The following is a 17454-nucleotide window of genomic DNA, read 5'->3' as shown; positions in this document are numbered from 1 at the left end:
TAAATATCAGATAACAAAGAAGTGATAACACCACTCCCTCTTATAGCAGACACACACACAGCACACTGCTCAATGAAACACACAATTAGGAAACAGAAAAAAATGAAAATACAGTACTTTTAAAACTGCAAGTTTGTACTTAACAGAAGACTAAAATACACTACTGCAAAAGTTTTACTTAACTTCAGCTTCTAATGCAGATGTTTGTAGCCAAGCAAGTCTCTCAGAAGTTGAGCATAAAATATCAAAATAAATGATAGCTATGACCAGAGGCAACCAGGCCTTCAAGGTGACCTGGGGAGTATCAAATAGGTATAAGCACTCTCTAATCTCTAATTAACACACTGATTTCCAGCCACAATGTAAAGTAATGAAAAGCACTTAATAATAAGTAAAATGATTACAAGAATGTAAATCAGTAGCTTTCAATAAACACCAGAATTCAATCACCAGAAATCTAAAAATGTAACTGTAGGATAGAAGTCCATCATTCTAGAAAAACTCTATCTGATTAAGTAAACGTTCCTAATCTAACTAGAGAATACTGTCCCTGATCTACTCTAAAGCAAAACAGCAAGGCAAAGGCAGGCTTACAGTTTTTTGGAGAGTTCTCTTTTCTTCAGGTATCATTGTACAGCACTGTAACTGAGTGTTGCTCTTCACAAACTGCTCAGCACTTGACAAACTGCAACTACTTAACTAACCGCTCAGCTTAACAGTCTCAACTGTCTTATTTTTTTAAGAATAACAGTCAGCTATTTGAAAAAGCTCTTTTTCCTGTCAGTCAGCTGTTCAAATAATCACCTAGCAACCAGGAACATTCTAATAACATCACCTACTGTTCAGCTGATTTACCACAGTATTTTAGAATCTCCCTCACAAACATGTGCAATTAGAAATGTATCAAAACACTACCAGCTTCTTTGAATATTCTGTATAAACAGGGAGATACTCAACATTTTAAAACTTATTTACATTTTCACAATTAGGCATGCTGGCATACAATACAAGTTGATCTGAGAATATGCACACATCTCCTGCCAGACATGCTAACACAGATGACAGTGTTTTCAATTTCTTCACAATAACCTTTTAATCCTTAAAGAAACTAAAACAGTATGCGACAGATGTACATACATACCTTCCTTGGAGGCAAAAATCTAGCTTACAGACAAGGTTGTCAATAACACACACACACACACACACACACACACACACACACACACACACACACACACACACACACACACACACACACTACATCCTTCACACATACTGCTCACCACACATAGACCCTCTTAAGGTGAGGCACTTAAAATAAACCTTCCCAAACCTCAAAGACCTCCTAAAACATCAAACAGGAACATATATCCTCAGCAATCACTAAAGCAAATACCACACATAAGCCTACATACAATTATCCCCCAAGAGCAAAGCCCATAAGACAAGCAAACACTTTACCTCTTGTCATAGGGGATTCAACAGTATGATATACAGATACCCCTCTCACCAGGCTGGAAAAGGAGAAGACAATGGTTAGTTGCCTATCTGGAGCCAGACTCCACAGTATCACACACGCACTCAAGTCACAACACCACAGGTACCAATATGATTCTATCATGTAAATGACCTGAAATGTACCTCACTATATGAAAAGAGTCATTATGGATCTCTCTGAATATGTGTCACAGACAGGTACGAGACTTGCATTGAGTAGCATTTTACTTTCACCAAGGATGATGCCACAATGTGAACAGAAAATTACTGATTTTAATAACTGGTTTAGTATCTGGTGTCACACCAGGGAGATCCAATATCTATCAGTGTGGAAGGGCATGGTAAACAAAACCACATTTGCACCTGCCCCCCTGGGCTTTCATATATTACCTAAAACTTTATACACCCTCTTAAGAGTCTTTTTTTGGCCAATGTCAAAATAACAAAACTACCAACATAAAAAAACCCTCAAATAACCTGAAGTTATTGATGTTCAGTGCTAGAAGACTAAACAAGAAACTCCACACCCTAGAAGCTCTCCTCACTCTGGAGAATGTAGACATCTGTGCTGTTACCGAGACTTGGTTCAAGGCTACAGAAAGTACTCTGGCACTGTGAGCTTACAGTGTTTTCTACACATTTAGAACAACAGTAACATAGACATGAGCTAAAGGTAGAGGTGTCTCACTCTACTTTAGCAACAAATACAATTCCGGATTGGTTAAACATGATGATGACCTGGAGTTCATCCAAGTCCAAGTCTCCATAGACAAGTTTTCTTACCATGTTCTGGCCAGCTACAGGTCACCCTTTATGACCCACAAATCTCACAACTCTTACTTACTAGAAGTGCTCACTATCCAACCAAATACCCTATTCGTGGGAGACTTTAACTACCCCTCTACAGACTGGAAAACATACACTCCCACTTATTCACAGGCACAATGTTTCCTGGACTTTATCGAAATGAACTTCCTGGACCATACAGTACACACTCCAACCACAGGATCAAATGTACTGGACCTAGTACTCACCAACATATAAGAGTACTGCACCCTACCCTATGTAACATCCTTATTGGTGAGGTCAAGCCACAAAGTTGTCTCCCTTGAAATAAAAAAACAACATGGAAAATCCAACTAAAACTCATAACTGTCTGGAACCATTCAAAATCAGTTTGTCAAAATTCACAATTCCCCCCAAACCCAAGAGAACACAGCTACCTATGCAGAATTATTCATAGCAACCCTGTGCAGTGGTAGCATTGTTGCCTCACAGCAAGAGATTCTTTGGTTTGATTCTCACCTGGGGTGCCTTCTGTGCGGAGTATGCATGTCCTCCCTGCGTTCATGTGGGTTTCCTCCGGGTGTTCCGGTTTCCTCCCATGGTACATGCGTCTGGAGCGTTTCTCCCCAGGCCTCCACTGGAAATTGGCTTTCTTCCAAGTTGGACTTTCCCAGTAAACAAACAAACAAACAAACAAACAAACAAATAAATAAATAAACCCTGTATAAACATGCAAATGCCTGCACTGAGGCTATCATACCTACCAGCCCAAATTTAGCACCACAAACAAATTCCACTGGTAGAATCTTTACCTTGACAGGGTATATAACAAAAGAAAAAGTCATGGCTAAAATCAGAAACAACTAAATAGGAAACTAAGAGGTCTAATAAATTCCAACAAGGCCAATTACAAGGTCAGGATAGCCTCCCATGCTAAGGATAATCTCAAGGCCTTCTTAAGCTATATCATGAACCATAAAGGTAACACTCAGTAGTGTGCAGAAATGGTGGTAAATGGCACAACCTTCACTGACCAGGGAGACATAGTGAATCAACTAACTGATAAATTTAGTTTTAGCTTTACCCCCAACCTCCCACTACCCCATATGAGATCCCTTCTAGCATATACCCCCCCAAATATCAACAGGGAGCAGGTCCTGGCAGTGCTTGCTAAGGACAAAAATATTGCTTCAGTGGGCCTTAACAATATCCCTGGTTGCCTCCTAAACAGCCTAAAACAAGACCTAGCAAAACCAGTTGAGGCACTCTTCAACTACAATCTCAAAAAAGGTTACATATCAGGTGAATAGAGGGCTGCAATGGTTATCCCTCTTCAAAAATGCGGACCATCAACAGACCTCTGGGACTACAGAGCCGTCAGTTTGATAAGTTTAATATGCAAAGCCATGGAATAAATTATCGTAGAAAAATCAACAAAGAATTGGCAAACTACAGACACTGGACCCATCCCAGTTTGGCTTTGTTAAGGGAAGGTCTGACTTATTCAACCTGGTAGATTTCTTTCAAAGGGTCACCAAGTTTACAGGTGAAGGGAAAATGGTGTATACTGTGTACCTTGACCTGACCAAGATTGTTGGATACAATATCACACATAAGTATTGTTGTAATACCCTAAGAACTAGGCATAAATCCCTACACAACTCAATGAATTGCTGAATGCCTCACAGACAGGACCCAAGAAGTCATGATCTGGGAGACCACCTCTAACAGGAGACCGGTCACCAATGAAGTACCCCAGGGCTCAGTGTTAAGCATGCTCGTGTTTGGCATCTACTTTTCAGAAGGCTAATTTCAAAAGCCTCTGGCTCACCAAATTCATAGATGACTGTAAACTGTGAGCTATCATAGACTCCCCCACAAAAAACAACATCCTACAACAGGGTCTAACACAAACAAATGACTGGTGCCAAAGCCACAGATTAAAACTCACTGTGAAGAAGTGCATTATAGTGCCCTTTGAGCAAACATCCACCCAAGCTAATTACTCCATCGATAAAACACCCTTAAGAGTTGACCCGATAGTTCGGGATCTGGGAACAAATGTAGATGGTAATCTGGATTTCAATCAACACATAGCCAAGATAGTAAAAAAAAAAAGAATTTTATATCATCCAACTCATAAGCAAGGATGTGGCATCCTGGTCCAAGAAAGTTACAGCACCACTCTACTCAGCCCTTATCAGACCCATAATTGAGTACAATGTCCCCTTTGGCTTATACCTAACCATCATTCGTCACCCAGAGAATCCAGGGTATGAATACCCTATTCTACCCATAACCTTAAGGCGCTATCTCTGTACTCAGTCTGCTATAGGTTACTGACAGGCAAACTATGTCTGGTGTATAAGACGCCTTCAGATCAAAGGAGGAGGTGTCTCAATCTGCATCAACAAGCTCACCTCAAAACCAGTTAAACAGGCAATGTACTTGAACCTCTCCATGTCCAGATTTTTATAAGCAAAGACCCATATCATATCCTTGCAAGCTATAAGCCACCCTCTATGACCCAATAAACCCATGACTCATACTTGGACTTACTGCAGACCTACACCAGTCAACCCAATACCAATTCAGGGGCAACTTCAACTACCCCAGTATAAACTGTGCTACGTACACTACCTCATTCTTACAAGCCCAGAGACTCTTGACCTTAGTAAACAGAAACAACTTGGACCAAATAGCATTTCAACCACTAGGGGTGCAAATATATTTGACTTGGTACTCACCAACTTGACAGAACACTGTACCTCCCTTGTGCAGTGTCCTTTCTGGTAAGGTCAGACCACAAAGCTATCTCCTTTGTAATAAAAATCAATTCTGCAACCTTGGCTAACCCCTTACTATTTAGAAACTATTCTAAGGCTGTGAGCTGGGTCCATTCTTTTTTGGCATTTACTTCTCAGAAGTCAAGGCCAATGTCAAGGCCCTTTGGCTGACCAAGTCTGCAGATGGCTGCAAACTAGGAGCAGTCATGGAATGCACCCAAAACACTAACATCCTATAGGATGGAATAACACAGACAAATGACTGGTGCCAAAGCCACGATTTAAAACTCAATGCCCACAAATGTGCAATAGTACCCTTTGGGAAGTCAGTCACCTTAGGAAATCAACTCATTGATAACACACCCACTAAGAATAGAACTAGTAGTCAAAGGATTTGGGTACATATGTAGATAGTAAGCTGGCTTTTGGCCAACATGTGTCTAAGATGGTAAGGAAGTCCCTCTATGTTGTTCAACTTATAAGCAATGGCATGTCATCTGTGTCCAAGGACGTCATTATTCCACTCTATTCACCCCTCATCAGGCCCATCACTGAGTATAATGCATCCCTCAATATGTCCCTGACCAGGCAAATACAACAACTAGAACATCCACTTAAATTCCTAACAAAAAGAATACAAGGCATAAACAGCATGTTCTATGCAGATTGCCTCAAAGTACTATCTCTACACTCTGTTTACTACAGACTGGTGAAAGGCTAACTATGTATGGCATACAAGGCATCCTTGAATCCCATTCTGATGGAACTTTTGCATATCTGAAATGAAGAGCATTAGAATTACTTAATCTAGGGATGTAAACTTTGCTTGTGACATCAACAGTACACATTGGAGGGACAGGTATGTGTCTCAGAGAATTCTCCTTCTGTGGAAAAGGCTTCCCATCCATGTAAAGCAGAGATCTTCCCTAACCCTATTCAAGAGAAACCTGGACCAGTAGATGGGAAATCGAAAATACACTCTTTAGCACCTATGATTTAAATGGACAAAGGCAGTCTGTAAATCTCTCCCTAGCTTACATATACCCCTTAAAATAACCTCTAAGGGACATAAACTTGCAGGACACAACTGGGATGTTTGGCTAGTCTTAAAAAGACACCACTGGTCATTAGCCTATGAAACCTATTTGGCAATGGATCATTAGCTGCTGATAACTTTGATCACAGACAGGGAGATCACAGAAGGCTCAGCCACTGGATTCTTATATAGATATTTCCATTTCTACCCTGACAAAAAGAAAGTGTCAGGCTTCCTGAATGCCAGTGTCCAGCACTCAGGGACTAATGTGGTGTTCTCATATGCATGCTCAAAAATGTATGCATCACTGGAGGAATGGTAGTTGACTCAGGTTCTCCAATGCCTACCAAAGACTATGTAATATAATATTTATGGGATTACTAAAGTTCCTCATTCAGCCCCATTTAAAGAACTCCCGCATTAAATTACGAGTTTCTTCAAAGGACATACCCTTTGGGAGGGGACGTGAAGATAAAGACTCATTATTATCTGTCACATAACTGAGAGGCAAATAAACCTTGCTAGAGTGGGAGAAGTCTTCCTACCCCTGTACGTCTGAGCTGGATAATATTTGAAGGGATGGTTCACTCCTCTTAATGGGGGAGCCATCCCAAATGTGGTGGATTCAATAGGTGTGGAACAAGATGCTTGAATCTGCTGCCATACAGTCTTTGGAAAAACATGTATAATTACATACACTGGGGGCAGTGAAGCAAAAGTTGACAGGATGGAATCCACCAAGCCTACCAAAGGCATTATGGGTGGCTCAACCAGTTTGGGTTTCTCTGCAAAAAAAGGGAAAGCTACTTTTTCCCTATGGTCTACAGATTAATGAAACAAACAAAAAACTTTGGAATATCTAGAAAGAGAGAATGGCTTCTGGAAGTACAAGTAGCATGCTGGTCATCTAAGAGTGCACAGAAACTGGAGCCAGATGTGACCAAGCAGTTAACTCCATAAAATGTGGTAAGACTGACATATCTATATCTTACTGTTGGCCTCCAAACAGACACAGGCAATCAGGAACATTACAGAAGGAGAAGTTGGAGGTGACTAGCATAAGTGTGTGCCTCTCTGAGAGGACATCCTCAGGCCCTTGCAAGAGTGACTGGTTACAAAGACCTAATTCTCTCTGCCTGCAAAATATTTGACTACTAGCTTTTTAAATGTTTTCATATAATGTCTAGTACCTCTTGACTTAAGCTGAAATCCTCTCTCTCTCTAAGTCAAGGGTAGGAATGACTGCCCCTTTCCCTAAAACAAGAAGCTTTCCATGCTCTAGAAAGGCACTCAAAGTTTACAGTCTTTTTTATAGACAATTTTAATAAAAATCAAGGTTCATACTCTTTGTTATAGGTAACTTTAATAAACCAAATGCAAAGCTTACACCTAGATGCTTTATGAGAAGGCCCAGAGAAGAACACATAGTAAAGCAAATGTCCTTCTACGGTCTCTGTTGACTACAAGGCACACTTCTTGATGACCTTTTCCAAAGATGTCACTGGCTTCAGAAAGATCTACAAGTCACAATCAAAAATATCTAAAAGGCAAATACAGCAGTTAAAGACTAGAACAATAATTTCAAAAAGTTACTCACCGTAGCTCTGGAGGTCACATTAACAGTACCAGTGAAATGATTTCTAACTAATTATACGGCAAAAAAAACCCCAACTAAAAATGGCATGGATTCCTTTTGCCTTTATACATGCATGCTACTGATGCCTGTGTGGGGAAGAAGACAGCCCAGAAGGGTCATAGTATCTTTGACTGTTTTGCTGAAGTTACCAACATCAGGGTTAACAGCCATTTTGTAAGTCACTGTAGCCCCTGCAACCTCTTCACCAATCAGCCTTAGAAACCAGGGTATATTATAACTAACCTCATAAACTCTTCCAAAACATAACCTTATTGCTGTTTAACACACCTGAACCATATCAGATCCAGACTCAACAGTGTCATGGAAAAGTTGCATTGTGGAAGTTCAAATTTAACACCAGAAGCTGTAACATTCTTATTTTATTACTTCTGCTTCTCTAGTTCAGCCTTTACTGCCTGTATGAATACTAGGTTCCATCAAATGGGGCATTCATGAAACTGGCCTGTGCAACCTCAGCAAAGTCAGTTAGTTGCAGCCAGTTTAGTATTTCACAGCTGTGCCAGCACCTGCCTTCTTAGCTGTAACATCCAATGTACTGTGTGTATGGAGCAAGGTTAGACTGGACATGTGGGATATGGTTGAAAACTAGTATGAAAGCTTCTTCTTCAGTTTCCCACATGGCAACAGCTCCAGATTCTTGGATGTTTGCTTTGACAAGTGACTCTGGAACCTGAGGATATTAGTTATGCAATTTACTGCTCTCAAGATGAAGGTAAAAGACAAGTAAACTCACTTTCTGAAGCAGTCCAGTCACCTGAAACTCCTTGCTGAGAGCCTAGATAGCTGGGCCCTGTGATATGGGAGCCTCCTTATGTGAGATCACAGTCACAGTGGGGTCAGCCTCAAGGGTACAACCTAGAGCTTTCTAATTTTTAGGAGACTAGCATATCATTTTCAGCATCTTTTATATAGCAGCCACTGAATCTAGTGTCTACCATGCAGATTCTGCCACCAGCTGGACCATCCTGTTTGGTAACAGGACTACCCAAGAACAGGACTTGGGCATCTGACAGGCCTCTTCCAGTATAAGCTAAGATTCAAATGGGGTATCTGGGGCCCAAACCTCTTCTATGTGAATAATTTCTAAGAGCTTCCCAAATCTGAGGTCATCTGGGGGGAGTACGTATCCATATCTCACCCAGTTCACGGGTAGAAGACTCCAAAGGTGAGTCTAAGTGCTTCCTTTTGCACCTGGCCTTCTTTAGAACTGCTTGTAAGGAAAACTCCAAAGTTGAGGAAGACGACTTTGGCTTGGATGAGTCTGTAACAACAGGAGATTGCTCACTACTCACTACTCACTGGTAAGTGAGCAGCAGGGAGAACGACCATCAGTATTGGGCATGTATGATCCTATAGTTGATCTATAGTCAAGATCCATGTTGGAAGGGGCCCATGCAGAGTAGACTACATGGTTAGGGCCAGCATCAACTGTAAGCCCATTCAAGCTGACGGGCCCAACACTGAGGGGTCAACAGATGATCTGACCATAAACCCAGTGGTTGATACTACCATTAGCACTGAGACTGACACATAGGCTATCAATACTTCAGACATTTAGAACACTGAACTTGTGGGGAAAATTTAGCCTACAATTTATATTTTTTTAATTATTTCAATTCTTCAGACTCTTTGTAGTCTTTCTCTTTCATTGCAAAGAGCTGGCAATGAAAACAGCCACCAGAAAACATGGCAACAATTAAATAGCAATACAAATGCCATTTGCAGCAACTGCAATTTGTAACACTTTTGTTAATAAATGGTTAAAATTTCAGACATAAAATACGGGTCTAAGTAAACCAAAGTACTTCTATTAGATAACGTCAACCCTGCTAAGGAAAAGATGGTGTCAAGAGATGATGAAAGGGGAAACTGCAGAACTCACTCACTAAGAAGTTAAAATCAAAGAATGAAGATGGAACAAATGACCTGGTCCATTGCACGCGCGCACACACACACACACACACACACACACACACACACACACACACACACACACACACACACACACACACACACATACATACACACACTGCACAGCTACCCCCACTAAAGGCTGAGAAAGATCTACAAGAAAATGTTGAAATTCCCAAAAATGGTAGAAAGCCTGGAGAGAAGGCTATTCGGAGAACAGGATAATGGGTAAAAGAGAGGAGCTTTAGGAGCCTGGGAAAATGTAAATAACTAAGGTGATTAAGTCCTACCACTCTTAGTGCTGGAAGTGATGATTATGGAATAACTGTCCTAAACAGACAGATTCAGCAAGTGAATCTGGAGTTTTTACTTCTGACTTTTTTTTTTTACTGGCCTAATTAAATTCTTTGTGGAACTCACACCAGAAAGGACCATGAGTCTCCCACACAAAGCAGACACTGTGCAAGCCTACTGGTAGGTAGGAATGTCCTACTAAAGCACACTTGGGGAAAAAAGTGGTGAAACATCACAAGGAAAATGAAGGGACCAAAGTTTAAACTCTTCACAACAAAAGCAGAGAATCTGACACAAAGACTGTCCAAAATAATTACTTCTGTGACTAAAGATGTAAGAGTGAAAGACTGTTTTATTCATGAATTTGTACAGTAACACTAGAAATTTTAATCAATAAGGAAAATGTAGCATGGGACACTTTCCTTCTTGAACATGAAACACAGCATAAAAGATCTGCAGACGCAAGCATATTTAATTCAAACTGGGAAGGGGTAGGTAGGATTCCAAGCAACCTGGGACAGTTACCTGCAGAACAGTCCTAATGCAGCATCTGTCCTGGGAATAACCTGTTCTTGCCAGATCTTATTCTCTGTTAGGGCCACCCTGATTCTTACTTCCTTAACCTACATCACCTTACTATTAACTGATATAGAAGTTTACAGATGTTTTATAAACACAGATTGTTTTCTTTGCAACACCTCCTATCACTTTCTTAGACTATATGTATTACTGCACACATTCCTTATGTTTTTTACTGTGTTTTGATGGAACTCCATTCTAACTGCACCACAATACTTGAAATGAGCGGTACACATCAGTGTAACACCAAACAATAATACATTTTGAAAATAAATGGTGACAAATTACCAAACCTATTTCACTGTTTGTACTGTTTTATTCTCCTGTGCATCACTTTTGTCTTTGCACCGACTAACAGACAACCAATTTACAAACATTGTCAGTAATTATGTAAGATGGTTCCATAAATACCTTCTTGAACCTGAGTTGCAACAGCAGCATTCTCACTGCTCATCAATGTTACAAAGCCTACAGGTGCTCGAACTGTAGCTTGCCACGTAGCCATAGCAGATGGTGGTTCTTGGCATGGAAAGAGGCCTCGGTTATTAAGTGCAGACCCTGATGTATAAACACATGGTCTGAAACAGAACAAACAAATCTCAGTGCTTCAACAAAATACATTTTCTACTGCAGTATAAAATGAAAAATATCACACAGAAAGTAAATGGACACCCAAGGATTCCAGCAGATTAAAAAAACACTTAGTAATGCAACAAGGAACAATTAATAATAAGAAGTTAATCTGCACAAAGTTATATAACTACAAATGTGAAAAAAAATTAAGATCTTACCGAACAGTTAAAGCTCTAGGAGTCATGACAACATCAAAAACATTTAATCAGCCTTTTAGACAAGGAGTGCTTGTAATGTGTTCTTATGTAGTATTCTGCTTGTAATATGTCCTTATCTTGTATTCTGTCTACAGCACTTCCCATTTGTTTTTTAATGAATGCTTATCTATGCAATAGAGCAATGGGCGGCCACGGTGGTGCAGTGGTTAGCATTGCCGCCTCACAGCAAGAGGTTCTCCGGTTCGATCCTTGGCTGGGGTGCCTTCTGTGCGGAGTCTGCATGTCCTCCCTGTGGTCGCGTGGGTTTCCTCCGGGTGCTCCGGTTTCCTCCCACATCCCAAAGACATGCTGCAGGTGGATTGGACACTCTAAATTGGCCCTAGGTGTGAGTGTGCCTTCTGTGGAAGGTTGGGCGCCGGGCTGGCAACTCGACACCGTAAAACTCTACTGCCATTCAATGTGCGGACAAGGTGATCCGCTGTGGCGACCCCTAACCGGGAAAAAGCCGAAAGAAGAAGAAGATCTATGCAATAGAGCAATCCACATTGTCTGGGACCATCTGCAAATATCCTGAACTATGTGTAACTGAGGTGGAATAAGGCAGAAGCCTTGAAGCAGAAACTTGTCAATATTATCATCAAGCTTCTACAATGCATAGGCATCTCTGGCTTGCAGTCAGGGAGAGGAATGTCTCAGGGCATTTACTCTAATAACTTTGTAGCAGTTAAAATCTTTGCATGGCAAGCTCTCATCAAGTATATACACTTTTCATGCCCACCCACATGTGATCCAAAAGCGAAGAAGGCAGTAGATCATAGCTCTAAAAAAGGGTAGGAGCAAATTACACAGAAAAAATGGAAACTGTGGGAACAATACATGCAGAGGAGGAACGAGGTTTAAAAGAAGGCAGGATTTGAAAGAGCTATGTAATGTTTGACTTGCAATGAATGGGTAGATTATAAGTGATGTATAATGTTTGCAGCTAAAATTATGTCAATATAGTTTGTGATGTATGTCTGCAACTAAAATTATGTCAATATGGTTTGTTTTCATTTATATGATTGCCTATGTCATATGTGATAATTTAAAAAAAGATGTTTCTTGTTTAAAAAAAAGTGTGATACTTAAAAGTGTGAACTCATACATGTGACTGTGCTTTCATATAACAATTCTGACAGAGAAGTTTTCCCAAAGAATTTCCTTAACTCTGAGATATAGCAATTTCAGCATTAGTATGTACAAGCATCGAATGTGGGGATACGGCTCCTAAGTTAATGGGCACAGGGTGGGGGCTTTGCTCCTCAAAAATGCTTTACAAGTGTTTCACTGGTTTTCAGTGTTCACTGTTTTAGTTTAGTTACACTTTACAGTTTGCACTTTTGAGTGTTAAAGTATGGTCATCTTATGCCTCACAGCTGGTCTACAACATATATCTAGGTAATCCAATAATTCATTCTTCTAGATTTTCAAGGCAAGATTAATTTTCTGATAACTTTTCCAAGATGATTCAGAGTGATCATCTTGCTGATTATAGCTATCTCATTGTAGAAAATGTAGCTTTGAAAAACAAAGCCAGAAATAACTGTTAAATTGGATAAAACTGAGTTTCTGGGTAGTAATTACACTGCCTGGATGCCTGCAAACAAGTGGGTGCCGGAAACTGCTGAAGGCTGCTGGGGCGGAATGCAAGAGGGGCACTTAGTGGTCTAAAAGGACAGTTTTTTTAGTTGTCTACAACCATAACAGAAGCATTTCCATGAGACAACATATATACAGTGTAAATATACATTTGGAATTACTGTGCAGAAATTTCAAAGAAACATACAAATAAAGCTAATATGTGATTCAGTAACCATATATTCAAAATTTAGAGAAAAAAAATGCAGTAGTGTAGTAACACACTTACTATTGCCACACATACAGCGTCCACCACAGAAGTGGTTGGAAGCTGTTACACACTTCATTCATACTGTTAAACACTTCAGTCTGACGTGCTTGACAGCTTTCCACTGCTCTTTTGTGGAGACCACAGATTGCTGCTATTGCTCTAGTGTGTGACTAGAGCTTAACAGTAGTAAGAGGTACTTAATAAAAGCTTATTAGGACCCTTTCCCATGTCAGAATGGTGCTAAAAAGCTGCTTTTCCCCAAAATTCAGACCATAATCACAGTGATCCATACAATGTGCAAGTCATTATCTTTCAAAAATAAGACAAAATGCATCACAGAACCTGGCAGTGTCTACAACTCAGGTTGCAGAAGTGGAGTTTAACTCATGTTTACTGAGAGCTTCTGCCCTGGCCTCATCTTCGTCTACAACTAGCCCTGCTTAGAGGGGTGTGTAGAAAAGTTTGCTATAGCTTGTGTCTGTGGGTGGTAGGAGCTGGGAACAGTGAGATTATTGTTTTGTAAATTCTCCTCTCAATCAAATGTCAGAGGTAAACACAGAAGGTCACTACAACTTGTTCGGGACTGGGGAAACTATAGTCATTATTTCTTGAATTTTCCTCACAGTTAAACTTCAGAGGTATACACAGAATGTAACTGTGGCATTTGTGGGGCTTTGACAGTGTGGTAGTCATTTCTTTAACTTTTCAGACAGTCATACCTCACAGGTACGTATATAACATCACTATAGCTTGTGTAAGGGCAGTATACTGTCTAGGAGCAGCAGGCTGGAAAACATGACTGACATTTTTTTTCTTTTCTCAGAATCAGATATCAGAAGTCTATATACAGGTGGCTAATTTTGGGAGGTAGGGTTATCTTGGCATATTGTGAATATACATCTGTGATCAACAGGTTAAAATATGTTACTGTATTTTGGGTTGTCAGATGGATACATAGATGGTAAATTTCTTTTAGGGGTGGGGTGAAGAGGCAAGCTGCATGATGTGTGACAACAGCAACTTGAAATATATGACTGAGGCCATTTATTCATTTACTTTCATCTCACTCTAGCATCAGAGGGGTACACAGAAGGTGACTATCTTTTTTTTCTTTTGACAGGGAGAAAGACGAGGTTCTAAAATATGACGCATGTATTTTACATTCATTTCACTTCTCAGTTTATTGAGAGCTACTTTTTTTTCATCTTTGAACATTAAGCCTTGGGAACAGTTTATTTCTCCCTGAAAGAAGAAAACAAGATGGAATCTCTTTAGTTAGTCATGATTTTTGTCCAAAGTCATAATTGTAAGAAAAGGATTGGGGAAAATCTCTAAAATGTACCTCACAACATCAAGAATCCCATGTCTGCTGAGGCCCAAGCAGCCTCCAGACAATTAGTTTAATTCCATTATTTCCTCCAGAGTTATTACACTGCACTCTGGCCATTTAAGGATTAGTGCAAGGTTGCAGAAAGAAAATGAAAAGTAAGAATTCATTTCTTTCTTTAGCCACATTTTTTGTTCAGGCCATCTTTGGCTCAAAAGGTTTGGAAAAAAAGCTCTAAAATGCAGCTCAGAGTATATAGAACCCAATGGTGGGGGGAACCTCTGGCGTAATTTGATTGTTTTCTCCTCATTTATTATGGTGTGATCGTGGACATTTAGGATGTATTGAAACAATGCAGGAAAAATCTGAAGTTTACAACAAAGTATGATGAAACAAGAAAAAAGTAATCTAAATGGTGTGGCACGGTCAGGATGGGGGGAAAGCAGGGAGCAGTGGGGCAACAGGATGCCTATAGAATCCTTTTCCTAGGGTTTAATTTCACTAAAGGCCAAAGTCCATATTTTCAGTACTGCCAGGGACTGCCCAATTTAAGTACACCACACAGATTGTCAACTATATTTGCTACTCTCTATAAAACATTTTATAACATTAAAGCATCTGGATAAGAACAAAAGCATGCAATATGCTTAGTTATGCCAGATTTCTGGTATACAACAATCCTTCTTGTATCTTTATTTACTACTACATATCATATACCTGGCGGCAAAATAATGTTAAACATGCCCTTGCTGACACTCCTCAAATGTGTTTGACATAAGCTTAGGTATCGGTTTTGTGCCTGATGAATAGTGGACAGCAATTACACCCAACATGTATAATTGCAGACCCATCAGCCTTAGAAGCTGGAGTCTATTATAACTAACTTCATAAACTATGATAAAGACTTTTGTTTGTCTTGACCCCCAACAGTCTGACTTTGTGAAGGGTAGATATTGTCTAGGTAACCTGGTAACTTCTTCAGAAGAATCATAGAGCCTGTAGAGATGGTGGCCATGCAGTGCATGTGGTGTATCTTGACCTGGCGAATGTCTTCAACACCATTCCCCATGATGGCATCACACAAAATCTAAATGCTTTAAAAATTGACCCATACAGGATAAGATGGATAGCAAACTGGTTGAAAGACAGAGTCCACATGGTGCAAGTTACAGATGCTTCATCAGTAAGTATGATAGTGACCAGTGGTGTCCCTCAGGGACTTCTCCTTTTTGGTGTTTACTTCTCAGATCTCTAAGTGGAGAGCCAAGACCTCTGACTTAACAAAGTTTGCAGATGACTGCAAAATGGAGGTTGTTAAGTCACACTATGATACCCAAACACTCCTGAATGAAGACTCCCTAACAAACCCTTGGTGTACTAAAAATGAGCTCAAACTAAATGCTGAAAAGTGTAGTGTCACTTTTGGTAGACAACCTCTCCCCTCACCATATTGTATAGCCAACACAACACTACAAAATGAAAATGTTGTCAGGAACCTAGAAACTTGGGTCTATAGTGCCTTCTCTTTTGACCATCATGTGACAACAGTTGTCAGGAAATCCTTTTAATTATCCTAACTAATTGCCAAGAGAATATCAGCACAGTCTAATGAGGTAATCACTCCCTTACAATCAGCATTGACCAGGCCAGTTATCAGGTACAACCCCTCCCCCCTTTGAGATGTATCTCGCTAAAGATATCAAACAATTAGACCCCAAAGGCTGTTAACCAATAAAATCACAGGCTTAAAGTTCCTGAGCTACCATGAAAGGTTGGAAAGTCTCTCCTTTTATTCAGTCTTACAGACTTTTGAGGTGAGATCTGTCTTGCTTACTGCACTGTTAGAGACCCAGTTGTCAAGGACTTCTTGTTTCTCCACATGTCTAATATCTCCACCAATGTTAGAACCAGGTACCTAAATCTTCGTCAAAAGATAAATACAGTACATTGGAGAGCCATGATTATAAGGCAGCACCTTCCATATCTTTGGAATAAACTTCCCCTACATGTTAAGCAGTGCAATTTACTATCATACTTTAAACATAAAGTAATGTCTGAATAGGTATCCACAAATTTACTCTGGGTTTTACTATTATGTTCCTCCAGGAGAAAGGAGATACTGCCTGAGGGAGGGTAGTGGCAAGGCATGTAACGTTATAAAAATCTTTGGCCTTGGAATATCTGTGAATCTATGAATCTAAACTGTTTTTATGGCTTACTCTCATAGCTTGTCCAGAAATCTCTGCCTACACCCATAATGATCCTAAATAGCATAAAGTGGGTGTAATAGAATTAATGAATAATTAAATTCAGCAAAATGATTATTACATTGTAATTCATTCTAACTCCAATGAAATGCATCTCTGTGGAAAATTCTGCCTAAAACAGGTTATTAGATATGAGAGCAAAAGCCTTTCCTGGTATTCACTGGGTGAAAGGCAATAAACATGCTGGTTTGCACTAACTTAAAGAAATTAAACTTTACTTGCAGAAAAATACCTCTCAGTTGTAAAAAGTATGTACAAGAATGTAATGTAATGTCTTATTGCAATTTTGTAAAGTGTTATCTTTACCGCTATTGATCCCGGGTTGTGTCTGAAAAGAGTCAATAGACCAGCCCTCCTAGCTGGTAAACAAACAGCAATTAATCAATAAACAAACTGTCCAGAATTTTACAAAACGTCTCAGATTTTGCCTTATATGTTTTTGCCCTCTCTCTCGTACAACTGGTTCTGGTAAGTCACTCAGAATCATATGTCTCCACTCTCCAGAATTTTCACAGAATGTCCAGATTAATGCCTCACATTTTCATAGGTTCATAGGTTCATATTAGGCTATCTGCCCTAGGGCATTTATAAGCCTAGCCAGAGTGTGTTTGGCTTTCGCCACCCATTTTAAATTA

The 17454-nt window shown here is 39.9% G+C and overlaps 1 protein-coding gene across 5 annotated transcripts in view; it reads right to left on the bottom strand.

Annotated features, from left to right (window-relative positions):
• The window catches only part of LOC122791373 (aminopeptidase O (putative)), a 2634672-nt gene that overhangs the window by 2324684 nt on the left and 292534 nt on the right, over positions 1-17454 (bottom strand). For all 5 annotated transcript variants that reach the window (XM_044059091.1, XM_044059088.1, XM_044059087.1 and 2 more), the window contains exon 3: positions 10958-11124. In XM_044059091.1, coding sequence (XP_043915026.1) covers positions 10958-11124 — 167 coding nt within the window. The remainder of the gene's footprint in view (positions 1-10957; positions 11125-17454) is intronic.

The sequence above is a fragment of the Protopterus annectens genome, chromosome 17.part0 (genome assembly GCF_019279795.1).
Source record: "Protopterus annectens isolate FY-2018-M chromosome 17.part0, PAN1.0, whole genome shotgun sequence".
Taxonomy (NCBI): Eukaryota; Metazoa; Chordata; order Ceratodontiformes; family Protopteridae; genus Protopterus; species Protopterus annectens.
The sequence above is the reverse complement of the archived record's forward strand: the minus strand, read 5'-3'. Positions and strand labels throughout refer to the sequence as shown.